At 47.1% G+C, this 13,554-nt stretch overlaps 1 protein-coding gene and 1 long non-coding RNA gene across 2 annotated transcripts in view; one reads left to right on the forward strand and one right to left on the reverse strand.

The window, feature by feature from the left end:
- Positions 1 to 10,948, reverse strand: LOC128836489 (uncharacterized). Its single transcript, XR_008444784.1, has 3 exons — positions 10,890 to 10,948; positions 1,457 to 1,646; positions 1 to 556 (listed from the first exon to the last, which is right to left on the reverse strand). It is a non-coding gene; the product is annotated as an uncharacterized LOC128836489 (long non-coding RNA).
- LOC128836488 (ras-related and estrogen-regulated growth inhibitor-like) overlaps positions 9,041 to 13,554 on the forward strand; it is a 23,056-nt gene continuing 18,542 nt past the window's right edge. The window contains exon 1 of the mRNA XM_054026813.1: positions 9,041 to 9,373. Coding sequence (XP_053882788.1) covers positions 9,277 to 9,373 — 97 coding nt within the window. The 5' untranslated portion in view covers positions 9,041 to 9,276. The remainder of the gene's footprint in view (positions 9,374 to 13,554) is intronic.

A 13,554-nucleotide genomic window follows, 5' to 3' on the forward strand; every position in this document is an offset into this window, starting at 1 on the left:
TTTAGTATCTACTATCTAAATGTTTATTTATAAGAGGAAAGAATTAAAAAGATTAAGGAAATCAGATATATATCATCATTGCAAAGTTATTGTATCAGGTTTGTAGCCGTGATGGAATAAATTGCTAGTTTGCAAAAAGTCTCTCTGGAAATTACCCAAACAGCTTTGGGGTCATCAGTCCTTGTTTAGAGCTTCCTTGTTAGAAATCCAGTCCAGAGAAATAAAGCAGGAAATGAAGACAAAAGGGAGATTTTTCTAGCCAGGATCTTTTATATCCTCTCCCATGTGGATGGAATTTTACTGTCCCAAACAAAGCTCGCCATCTTTGTTTGTGGAAAATTACAGGCACAAGATGGAGTCCAGGGTCACATGAACAAGTCACATGCCCATTCATGCTTTGATGACTCCCAAGCACAGCCATTACCCATATTCTGGCTGGGGCGTCCACAGGAAGGCTTGCTGGGCCGGATGAATTTCTTCTATGGGCCATTGTGAGAGTTAATTGCCTTTGATGGGCCATCAACACAAAGCTGTCTTGTTTCAGTGTAGATTTTACCTGGGGGGAGTTGTTCAGGAATGCAGCATATATGTAGGATGCCAGAACATAGTCAATGTTCATAACTTCAGATACAAAAATTATACATGCATATAAACAGGATAATCATACTCAGCAAATCATAACTTTTCCACGGCCACCTTACATGATATACTTCGTACAAGTTCTATTGCAGGTGTCCAGCAGTGGCAATATTAATGCTATACATGATCATATCTCAATCATACAGCATCACAAGAGCTTAAAATCTAAATACACAAGACAGACAAAGGGTAGGAGGTGAAAGAGCATAGAAAGGGAAAGCGATTTGCCCATGATCATACAGTAGGTCAGTGGCAGAGCCATGTCTAGTCAAAACCCCTGTCTCCTGAGACCAGTGCCCTTTCCAAAAACCCATATTGCCTTTAGGGTGAAATTCACCCTAGTGCAAAGTGCATCAGTTAAGCCTTATTTTAAGGGCATTAGTTGTGTTTAGAACCTTGTAAGGGCCCTCTACAAGAGAGTGAATTTCACCCTCAGTTAGTATTAACTGACAACACTTCTGTTACTCCCTTTACACTCTGTGTTATATACAGCAGGTGCCAACCTAGGCAAGTAGGTATGTAGCATGCAGCAGGTTTGCTGCCTCTGGATATAGCATATGCAGCTGTTACCTGCACCCATTAGAACACCCACCTTTTCCCAGTCCATAGGGCTCCAGACGAAAAGCACCTGCCCTTACCCAATTCGTAGGGCTTAGGGCCAGCCGTACCCAATTCATAGGGCTCAGGGTCTATACTACTGCTGCAGGTGTGTAGGAACTTTTACCAGTGAAAGAGCCTTACACAGTAATATCCGTAACCTCTATTTATTAACAATTACCAAGCAGAATACACATTAAGCATACAATGCCATGCTCACCAATCCTGATCACGCAGGCGGACTTTCCCTGTTGGCCAGGCACGGTTGGTCTCGTCTGGGTCCTAGTTGCTGCACGTCACCGTCGTGCAGAGGATTCTTAACAGCTCTGGTCTTAGGCTGAGTCTTGGGGATGAATTCTTCTTCTTCCAGGTTTTTTCTTATTATTATTCTTCTCTTCCCAGCTGGTCTCCTTTATATAGGGAAACATGAGTCCTGCTTAGCTGTACCTTAACCAATCATTTTACTGAAATCTATCTAACCAGTCCTAATGTAGTGTAACATAATTCTCTAACCAATTATATCCCACTACCCTAATTAACTTACACCTAGCAAAATTAATTATACAGCAGACAGAAACAATTAAAGAACCAGATAGAGACCATATAGATAAACAATAGGGAAGTGGGGACCATAATGAAAGAAATGAGGATTTCTCAACCACAACTATTGATAAGTGATTTCTTGACAGACAGAATGCTATCAAGCTAAGTTTTCTTTAACCATCTTAAGATCTGATTCTTTATCTGGTGATAGTGGGGGCAGTTAGCTCGGGGTCTCCTTCTTAACAGCCTGATATTACATTGTTTTAATGTAATTTAGATGGAATGTGAGGCTGTAACTTCCTGCTTCACAGCTAATGGCTGCTGCTTGGCTCCTCTTTAAATCTGGTTGCAGACGAAGACCTTAGGCTTTAGGCCTTCCAATATGGCTGCAGACAAAGGCCTTATCCTTACACAGCCACCTCTAGGCATCACGTGCAGCAGGTGGACTGGAGCCCGGCTGAGAAAAGAGAGCCATGTATGGTGGTTTGTCAGTGATATTTCTGAATGGGTTGTCAGGGATATAAACCCTTCTACTTCAGGGCATACGCCAACCTCTGCATGGGGTGTGAATGGTCAGAAGGAAACTTCTTATTCCATAGTTGGCCACATCTGAGTTTCTTGCACCTTGCGCCGAAGCAGCAGTGCTGGCCACCCTCGGAGACAGGATACTGGACTGGGTGGCCCAGTGCTCTGCTCTGCCCTGGCAATTCCTGTGCAAATGGAATAGTGCAGCCTTCTCCTGTCGGGTGCATTCTGGACCATGTCCGAGCAGAAGGCTCTGGAGTGACAAATATTAATCCCGTGACTCCCAGGGCCAGCACTTAATGGGGTTGAAGCTGAGTATGAGTATAATAGAACATGATAAAATGCTCTCCCAGGCCTACTGACTTTCCTCAAGGAGGAAGAAAACAAATGTGTACAAGTCTGAGCCAGGCTTTTATTTGAAGTAGGTGAAATAAGGCAGGAATGTGAAGGCAGAGGAGGAGGAGCCTGCAGGAGGGACAGCAACTACCATGTAGCTCAGCTTCCCATCTCTCCTCCTTTCTGACAAAGCTGACTCTCCACACCTGGGTTAGAGGCACTACAGTTCTGTGCCTTGCAGTGAAAAGCAATTAATGCTCATAATTAGTTCTTCTGGGGGCTGATCCAAAGCCCACTGCAATCAATGGGAGTCTTAGAGTGCCTCCACATAACACTGTTATTACACAGCAGGTATATTACACAAATTTGGTACAACAGGATCTTCCTTCTCCCTCCCAGCAGAAAGGTTGCCTCTCACTTTTTCAATTGGAGCAAGGGCAAGAGAATTGGGGTTTCTATTTGTTTTTTATGCTCTGAGAGCTTTACAAAGTGGTGGCTTAGATATGGACAGCACAGCTACTGCGTGTGCTTCACCCGTAGGTTCCGCCCTTAGGTTCTTAGCAGTCATTCTCCTGCATCCTTGACCTGCATTTTAGTGAGAGAGGCAGGTTGACCAGGCTCTCTTGATTGGCTACAGACTGATTGTCTCATGAAATTCTGCCAATATATAAATGCCAGAGGTGCAGAAAAGTCCCTACATCAGACCAACATTGTTCCCTTCCCTCCCCCCCCCCCCCCCCCCCCAGTTCTTCACACAAATACCTTGGGACATCAAAAAGAAGCAAGGCCACCCTGTCCCGAGCCCCTTATGGCAATGGAGACAATATATGTGGATGAGCTGCTGAGAGGATGCTTAGCAGCTCTGGGGGCATAATACATTTTCTGCTACAGCCTCTTGTACTGTCCCTCTGAATTTCAGCTTAAGGTCAATGCACCATTTATGCCTTCAGCCTATGAGATTTAAGAGCACCTTGGACTTGTGCAGCAGCCACCTTGCCCATAGAACAGGTGACATGAAATCTGTGGGAGAAAAGTTCCATTAAATCCCATCACCACATAGAGGCCTCACTGGCAAATTTGCAGTCACCCCAGCAGGCTGCTCTGATGGCTGACAAGACCAACAGATGAGCACCTAGAATGGACCTCTCTTTATTTTCCTGATGTTTGCAAAACTCCTTCCCTATCCTACTGTCATGTGCTCATGTTTTCCTTCCCCTAGCACATTGCCCAGCCAAAGCCAGACTCCCCATGGAGAAATGAAGAAGGAGCTGCTCTGTCCTCCCACACTGTGACTATGCCCAGAAGGCCTGAAGCCAGCATGCCTCTAGTCACTACAGGAAAAGCTGAGGAAAGGGCATGCAGAAGCAAGGGGCACAGTAGCGTATGGACAGTGCCAGGTTAAGTTGGTTCAAAACCCCTCCATCCCTCTCAAACCAAAGTAACGTACTAAGTGCTTTTAAATTAGCTCCTCTTTAGATAACAGGCATGTTATAAAGTGGCCTGCAGCCATGACTACTCAAGCTAGGATCTTATCATCTCCTAGGCAAAGAAGGGCTGGGCTGATTAGATTTTCCTCGGGGGTGTGGGAGGGTCTCTGTGACAGACTGTACTGTTACATTCACCATTTTTACAAAACTAGGATAAATTTTGTACAAAGTATGCCTTGTGAGGTATCATATGAAAACTTATGATTCACTGGTCATTACTGTCCTGGTAAAATATGTGTGGCAACATTGCATGTAAAGTTATAAGATTCTACTGCATGATGTTACTAAGACATATTGCAAATCTGGGGAAGCAGCCCAAACAAGTTCCTCAGGGATAAAGGCAAACTGATGCCTCAGCCAGGTGTCAACAAAATCAGATGGACCATGGCCTTGTTAAGTGGTCATTCTTTGACAGGAAGAAGGGTGTGAGCGAGAAATTTACATTTTAGCTGGAGGTTCCCATGTAAACAGACCGACTGTCACTTGAACCCCAGCTGGAGATAATTCTCAAAGAGACGGAAAAGATATAAAAATGAGGACCAGAGGCCACAAATCACCTAATCACCTCTCTCCCCTCAGCTCTGTTCACTGCATCAACAACATTCGAAAGACAAAAGCAGTGTTATTGAACTGGGGGAGTGGTCTTGTGTGAAAAATCCAGCCAGACTTCTGTGAGCATGTGGTGAGAAAAACCTTTTTGCATCAAGTTCACTTAGCTTGTTAAGGTAGGTGTTAGTTTGCATTTTACCTTTTATTTCTTTGTAACCAATCCTGACTTTTATGCCTCATTACTGTAATCACTTAAAATCTATCTTTCTGTAGTTAACAAACTTGTTTTATCTAAATCTGTATGTGTTTGGATTGACATGTTTGCAAACCTCCATTTGAGATAATAGGATTTGTGCATATCATTTTCTATTAATGAAATGACAAAGCCCTGGCTGGGATGATTTAGTTGGGGTTGGTCCTGCTTTGAGCAGGGTACTGGCCTAGATGACCTCCTGAGGTCTCTTCCAACCCTAATATTCTCTGATTCTATGACCGACTTTCTATGAGCTAGTAGTGCACAGAAGGGAAGAGGTGGACTTTGCACTGTCAAACAGCTCCCAAGACTTACCCCAGAGGTGGTTGTTTTTCAGCAGTGGGGAAAACTGATTTCAATATTTGTAAAGTTTGTTGCACCACTTTTAGGATGCAAATTGCTGCCTTTCAATGTAAGGCACAGTTGTTTATTAAGAACATGACTAATGATAGACTGTTAATCCACTGAAGAAATGCACACATCTGACATAATACAAGGGACTTCTTAGCACATATATAACACCTTCCACCCAAGGAACTTGGCAAGATATGGAACTATTAATTAAGCCATTTAACAGATGGGGAAACTGAAGCCCAGAGTGTTTATGGGACTTGCCCAAAGTCACATTAATTCAGGACTCTTGACTTCCAGTCATCCACTTTAACCTCTAGGCCATACTGCCTCTCACAAACGATACAGACTTTTAATGTCACAAATGAAAACATCTCTCCAAATGCTAATCCAGCACTGAACATTGTTTTGTCAATGTGTGTGCGCAAAGCACATTCCCTGATGTCGGGGTAGAAGATGTATTTCACTAAACATTGGCTTTCTGTTCCTCGCTCCAGTCTGCGGGGATAAGCAAAATGTGTACAGTTATTTAATACTTTCTGGCATATTTGCAAAGGAGGAAGAAAGGGCAGAATTGAGAGAGAATTATAGTCAATGTACCAAGTTTGATAAGGGAAAAATAAAGCAGCCTGTCCTCTGTAAACATAATCCATGAAGCTGTGCTTCATAACCTTACATGGCAAAACAAAGATCATATTAAAAAAAGATCATTGTGTAGAATTATGAAAACTTGTTAGCTTCATTTGTAAACCTCATGCTGTCATGGTCTCTCTGCCTGGTATGCTCATTCTCTCCCTGTTCCTCTGTCTACATTATTATTTGTATTGGAGTTGCACCTAGATGTCCCAACTGATATCAGGGTCATATTGTGCTAGGCATGGTACACACATGAAGTGAGAGACGGGCCCTGCCTTGAAGATCTTATGGTCTAAATAGTTGAGGCAAAGAAAGTAGAATTATCTCAGTTTTACAGATGGAAAACTGAAGCTGAGAGAGATTAAGTGACTTGCCCAAAGTCACAAAAGAATTCTGTGGCACAGCCAGGAACAGAATACAGATTGCCTGTCTCTCAACCCAGTGCCTTAACCATAATGCCATTCTTCTCAGATCAGTCTTCCTGTACACAGAGATACAGCCATCCACTTACTTCTGAAGGGTCAGTAGATTTACAGATTTTGGGGGCTAGAAGGGATCTTTTGGATTGGCTGGCCCAACTTCCAGCATCAAACAAAAAGGGTTCTAGGCAAACCTCCCCATAAACCTTGATCTATTGTGTCATTTTACAGTACCACAGGAGGCACACACTGCCTCACCCGATCCATTTCCCTCTTGGGCTGCACCCTCCTTTGATGAGTACTCTTACTGTGAAAAATTCACCTTGTGAAGAGCTGTGATCTTGGTGCCTATAGAAGAAGAGCTGGAAATTGAAGATCTGCATTTGTAACAAGAGTAGGCAAGAGGAGAAGTGGTTTTGTCTAGTAGGTAAGGAACTAGACTCTGTGGTTCAGAAGATCTGGCATCTAGTCCTAGCTTTGCCACTGAGCTCCTGTGTGTGCTTGGGCAAGTCACTTTGCCTCCCACCCTCTGTCTTGACTATTTAGACTATAAGCTCTTGGGAGCAGGGACTGTCTCTCTGTGTTTGTACCCATGTGACCCTTGATCTTGGCTGGAGCATCTAGGCACTACTGTGATACAACTGATCGAGACAGTTGAATAAACAAATGTTCTGTACGGTGTCACCTTAATGAGCTCAGTCTTATACTGGATGGTGTTATTTGGTGTAGGGGACACAAATGACATCTCCATGTTCATGCTTCCTAAATTGTGCGTCCTCCTTTGAGCAGTGATGGGCATTTGCAACAAATGGTGCCTCATTATGTGAAGCAGAGTATTGCCTAACAGAAACAGCTGAGGTTAGTGACCCAGAACATCAAGCTGGATTCAAACCAAGGTTCCAGCAGTACAAGTCAGAATATGCACGCTCACCCACCCGACTGAGGTCGTGTAAGCTACCAGGCCTCTTGGTGCAAACCTGAATGCAGGCTTATTGCTAGTTCCAATACCCATGTTCTGTTGATGTTGGGAATGTGGAAATTACTGCTATAGGTCCCGTTAGCCCAGTATCCTTTCTGATAGCAACAAATGCTATATGCTGCAGAGCAAGAATTAAAAATATAAAAAGCAACAGAGAGTCCTGTGGCACCTTTAAGACTAACAGATGTATTGGAGCATAAGCTTTCGTGGGTGAATGCCCACTTCGTCAGATATTATATATATAATATAAAAAGATGATTTACTTCATTGTGCAATGGAGTCTTTTTTTTTTTTCCTGACCCATTTGGTAACCAGCTTTGTCCTGATGCATGAGGTTTGAGTATGTCCCAGGCTAGGAGGGGTGTCTCATCAGCCCCTGTGTCCTTTGTGGGAATGGGGGAGGGAGACAGGCAACTACCCCAGAGACAAGGAAAAGGCAGCGATTCTGCAATGAGGAAAGGGGAGATCCCAGACCCCTGGGGAGGGGGAAATCCTGCTCCCTGAGGAGAGAGGTTGGGGGAAGGGGAGATCCTGGCCCCCTGGCAACAGGGGAGCGGCTGGGGAGAGGGGAGTTCCTGGCCCCCTGGGGATTGGGGAGTGGTTGGGGAGAGGAGAGATCCCAGTTCCCTGGGGATTGGGGAGAGGGGAGATCCCGGCCTCCTGGGGATTGGGGAGCAGCTGAGGAGAGGCTGGGGGAAGGGGAGATCCTGGCCCCCTAGCGACAGGGGAACGGCTGGGGAGAGGGGAGATCCTGGCCCCCTGGGGATTGGGGAGTGGCTGGGGAGCTAGGGAGATCCCGGCCTCCTGGGGATTGGGGAGCAGCTGAGGAGAGGGGTGTGACATTACACTCCATATGATGTTATGAAAATATGCTAATGAGTGTGAATATAATGTAACTGGAATATGCTTAATGCAAAAGGTCTCTTATAAGGTATCATTACAAAGCTTATAATCTACTGAGTGTGTTCATCCTATTTGTATGAATGTATCATTCTTGTATCTGAAACTAGGAATATAACTCTGAGGTCCTATTGTAATTATGCAAATTGTGGGCCATTAATGGTGGTTTAGAATCTTGATGGCTCCCATCAACTAGGATAATTGACTGTAGATGGCTCTGTTTTACTTGCAAGCCTTCCTGTGAGTCAGGCCAGGAAGAAAGATGGCTTGGGGGTCTCACAGGACATGTGACCATCTCACCTGGTACTGGAAACCATCTTTAACCTGGTGCTTTTCCATTTAGAAAGAGGGGTTGGGACTCTGAGATACAAAAGCTTCCTGCCTTGGGAGGGATTTATTTGGGGTTTGGATCCCATTGGGAACTGGGTGTCTGGATACTAGAGACAGGAGCACTCCTTAAACTGTTTTCAGTTAATTCTGCAGCTTTGGGGAAGGTGGGTCAGACCCTGGGTCTGTGTTGGAGCAGACTGGCATGTCTGGTTCAATAAGGCATGGTTCTGAAGTCCCAAGCTGCTAGGGAAAACTGGCTCAGAGTTAAGTCTCAGCACACCAGGCAGCAGTCCCAAGGGGGTGTCTCTGACCCAAACCTGTCACAAGGGGAGATCACGGCCCCCTGGGGATTGGGGAGTGGCTAGGGAGAGTGGAGATCCCGACCGATGGGGGAGAGGGGAGATCCTGGCCCCTAGGGATTGGGGACCGGCGGAGGAGAGGGGAGGTCCCACCCCCTGGGAATTGGGGAGCGGCTGGGAAGAGGGGAGATCCCGACCCCTGGGGATTGGGGAGCGGCACTAGCTCTGCTCTGGCGCTGACGGGCTGGGAGCCCGGGAGGAGTCGGGGGCGCTGGCGGCCGGCCCGTCCCTCCTGGGCGGAGCTCTCTTCTCCCCTGCTGCAGACTGTGGGTGCCCGGGAGCCAGATTGGAGCAAGCCGGAGCCGGAGCGCGGCGGCCGTGGAGCATGGAGCGGGCAGCGCCCTGAGTCCCTTCCGCGGCGGCAGGCGGCAGCATGAGCTTCTCGCGGCCCCTGCGGCGCTCCGTGAGCCTGAGCCAAGCCCGGACCCTGCGGCTGGTGGTGCTGGGACAGGGCGCCGTGGGCAAAACAGGTAGGGATCCTGCCCGTCGTGCGCCCGGGGGCCTCTGACCCCCCGCCCTGCAGGGCAGCCCCAGCCGCCTCCCCAGGCAACTTCCCCGCTTCCTCCCGGCTTTGCCGGACGGCGGAAGCGAGAAGCAGGCGGGGGAACGGCTCAGGCTGTCCGTGTCCACCCCGGGCTGACTGTGTCCAGCCGCGAGCGCCCTGCCTACGAGGCTGCATAGACCGAGATGCCGGACACGGGCTTTAGATCAGCGCCTCCGGGGGCTCTGGGCAGTCAGGCTCCCCCTTGCGCCCCAGCAGAGATTTCCCCACCCCTGGTGCTGTCAGGTTTGCCAAGTGGGTGCACTTTGTAACCCCACCCTTCGTGTTTTACACAACACCTTCCCGCCAAAGCCCCAGCCCAGCCCAGCAGGTGTGTTATGGGCTTCCCTGCAGACACGTGCGCTGCGGGCGTGAATAGATCACTTCCCCCACGCCTGAAATGTTGCCGATCAGATGCTTCCCATTGCCGTTCGAAACAGGAAAAGAAACGGGCTCTGTAAGGGGGTAGGCAGGTAGTCCTGACTTCTAAAATCGGCCTTTGCAAAGGACAGTGGACTGGAGATTGCTGGACTGGAGGCAATAAACACAAGAGTTCTCATAGGTGGAGGTGTTGAGCTTCCACTGACTCCAGTTGGAGTTGCGGGGGGCTCAGTGCTTCTGGGAATCGTACCCAAAGGATTTTTGGCTCATGTCACCACCCGCCTGCAGAAATGTTCGTTGTAGATCAGCTGGGCTTAGACTTTTCAGTCAGTGTCCTATATCTTCTAGCCATATGAAAGCCACTTTGGGGGAAAACAATGTAAATGCCAGGTTTAAACTCCATCAGTTACTCTGAATTTCCTGCCTGTATTTTGTAAATTCAAGCAAGCAAGCTATTAACATCCTTTAGTTATAAGTTTGGCGGGGTGTGTGGGGGGGTAAAAGTTGAATGACTTACGCTACACTTTTAAGTGACTTTTTTAAAGCTGAAGTTTGGATAGGTTTGTGAACTGAAAGGCAGTGTGGTCTAGTAGATAGAGCACTAGTCTGGGAGTCAGGGACCTGGGTTCTTCTAATCCTTGTTCTATCGCTGAACCGCTGTGACTTTAAATAAGTCACTCGCTTTCCTCCACCCACATCTGTCCATCTTGTCTGTTTAGACTGTAAACTATTTTGGGGTGGTGGGGCAGCAAAGACCATCTTCTACTTTGTGTTTGTACAGCACCTAGCACAATGGGCTGAGATCCTGTACAGCAGGGGTGGGCAAACTTTTTGGCCCAAGGGCCACATTGGGGAATAGAAATTGTATGGCGGGCCATAAATGTTCACAAAATTGGGGTTGGGTGCGGGCTCTGGGGTGGGGCTGTGGATGAGAGATTTGGGGTACAGGAGGGTGCTCCGGGCTGCAATTGAGGGGTTTGGAGAGAAGGAGGGGGATCAGGGCTTGGGCAGGGTGTTGGGGCATGCGGAGAGGCTCAGGGGTGCAGGCTCTGAGCGGCGCTTACCTCAAGCAGCTCCCGGAAGCAGCGACATGTCCCCTCTCCGGCTCCTACACAGAGTCATAGCCAGGCAGCTCTGCACGCTGCCCTGTCCACAGAGACTGCCCCTGCAGCTCCCATTGGAGCGCCGGAGGGGGCCATTGGAGTGTGTAGGAGCTGGAGTGGGGCCATGCCGCGGCTTTCAGGAGCGGTGTGGTGCAGCCCTTGACCCTGCGCCCCGGCTGGAGTGCCGGGGCGGGGCTGAGCCACGTGGTCCGGCCCCCAACCCAGTGCCCTGGCTGGAGCGGGGCCAAGCTGCATGGTGCGGCTTGTGGGCCGGCTTAAAACAGCTCTTGGGCTGAATCTGGCCCACAGGCCATAGTTTGCCTACCCCTGCTGTAGGGGCTTCTGTAATACTACTAATAATGGGAGATACAAGTTTACGCTGTTACAGTCATACTTTATCTCTGTTACTAGGGGTCAGTGGTGTTGGTGGTTGAAATGCAAATTTCCACAGTAAACTCCAGGAAAGTATTGTGGTCATTTGGGGGTGGGGGAGAGAGATGGCAAGTTTTAAAGAACACTTCCCCACCATTTATTTGCCCACTCCAGAAATACTTATGCATCCGATGAAGTGGGCTGTAGCCCACGAAAGCTTATGCTCAATGAAACTTGTCATAAATTTGTTAGTCTCTAAGGTCCCACAAGGACTCCTCGTTCTTTTTGCTGATACAGACTAACATGGCTACCACTCTGAAACCTATCTACAGATATAGTATCCCTGTCTGGTTCACAACACAGACTGGCTACAGATGCTCTGTTAGTTGTGCATTTCCATTGAATGTATTTCTTTGTAAACTGGTGAATTCCTTCCTTTCATGTCAATGAAAAATCACATTTTTTCGTTGTTTAAAAGGAAATGAAATAAACGCTTGAAGTTAACATTTTAACTTAGGTTTATGATTTTTTTTTTTTTTTTTTTAATTTGGCATATAAACATGAAAAGATCACCAAGCCCAGGCTCTAGGGGCTATGGAAAGAGAATTAAAAATGCAATCCAACTAAGGCAAGAAACAAAAACCCAACAGCAGTTGCAAAGCAACAGAGAAAAGAAGGCAAATCACACCACCTCCATTTCAGCTCCTGTAAAATCTTAACCTCTCCCACCAAATAAATACTCACACCCATACACCTTCCTAGATAGACAGATTTTGCAGCAGATTTCAAAAGTCAACACCATAGGCTATTTTAGCCAGGAAAAGGAATGAATACCAAATTGGAGGGAACCCCTCATAGGAAAACATTCTGCCAGCAGCTCCTAGTATGGGGTACAGTTGCAACAAAGACAGTACCTGAATATGGCTCTGACAGGGGTGTGTTAAGTGTCAAAAGTCCTGAACTCACAAGTTTCATGTGGGCAGAGCCTGCTGGGACTCCGCGTAGGTGCAGGGATCCTCCTGCGCCCAGCTGCTTGTAGAATCAGGACCTACGTGTGGTATCCTGGCCAGGACTGAGTAATTGGAAGTGGGAAGAGCAGATGGAGCAGTAAATGATACAGTCACATGAACTGTGTTTCATGCAGAAGAATGCTGGTATGAAAACCCCGCAAACCAACAGCTAGTCAATATCATAACCTCGAAGCTGAACATATATGGTTCTCTCATGCATTTTAATAACTCATCAGCCATAACATACGAGAAAAGTATTGCAGAGAGAACACGTTTTGATTAACCAGATGCCAGGGAATTTCAGGCCACCCCTTGTTATAATTAAGGTGGTGGTTCCTGTTTTCCATTTTAATTGATCCTAGAAAGAATGATTTCCATCTATAAAATGACCGTGGAGTTTTATTTTATTTTTTTGTTTATTTTAAAAGCTCAAAGTGGACTAATGCACTTGAAAGGTTAATGGCTTTTGGCCTTGTCTGCACTGAGGATTTGCCCTGATTGCAGCCATCACTGGCCAGCCACCTGCCTAGCAGCAGCAGTGCAAACCAAGATTATGTCTACACTGCAGCTGGGAGTGAACCTCTCAGCCTGAGTACACAGGCTTGAGGCTTGCACAAACATGGTAAAAATAGCTGTGTGGAGGTTGTGGCATTGGCGGAGGCTTGGACTAACTATCCGAGCTTGGACCCACCCTGCTGCTGGGGCCAAGCCCTGGTGACTAGTGCAGGCCACTGCTGGTGCTGCAGCGTCCACACTGCTTTTCCTAGCATGATTGCATGAAGCTCACTAACACAAGCCTGTCTGCCCAGGCTAGGAGACTTGCTCACAGCGGCAGTGTAGACATACCTTTCCAGTGCAGACAGCCAGTGCTGCGCCTATAAACCACGATTTGCAGTGATGCAGCTTAGCTCAGTTTCAAGTAGGGAGTGAACTGTATTGGTGCAAATTATGGCTTCTAGTGGCTTTGCATGTTTACATTATGGCTCTGTGTCAGTTCAGCTACACCAGTGGTTGAAATCCCCTGTGAAGTCTAGACTTCACTCCTGATGCTTTTGTCTATACACTGTGCTATTGCCATAGCATGTTAAAATAAGTCAGTCTCTACAATGATACTAACATCTGGATTACTTTTTAGCTTTAAAATACAGGTCACAAGAGTGAGTAATTAGCTGGGTAGCATCCCTAAAGAGCGTAGGCATGGGGGTGAGGGGAGAAGTGTCTCCCATTGCTTATCTTTGAATAGT

The sequence above is a fragment of the Malaclemys terrapin genome, chromosome 4 (assembly GCF_027887155.1).
Source record: "Malaclemys terrapin pileata isolate rMalTer1 chromosome 4, rMalTer1.hap1, whole genome shotgun sequence".
In the NCBI taxonomy this organism is placed as follows: domain Eukaryota; kingdom Metazoa; phylum Chordata; order Testudines; family Emydidae; genus Malaclemys; species Malaclemys terrapin.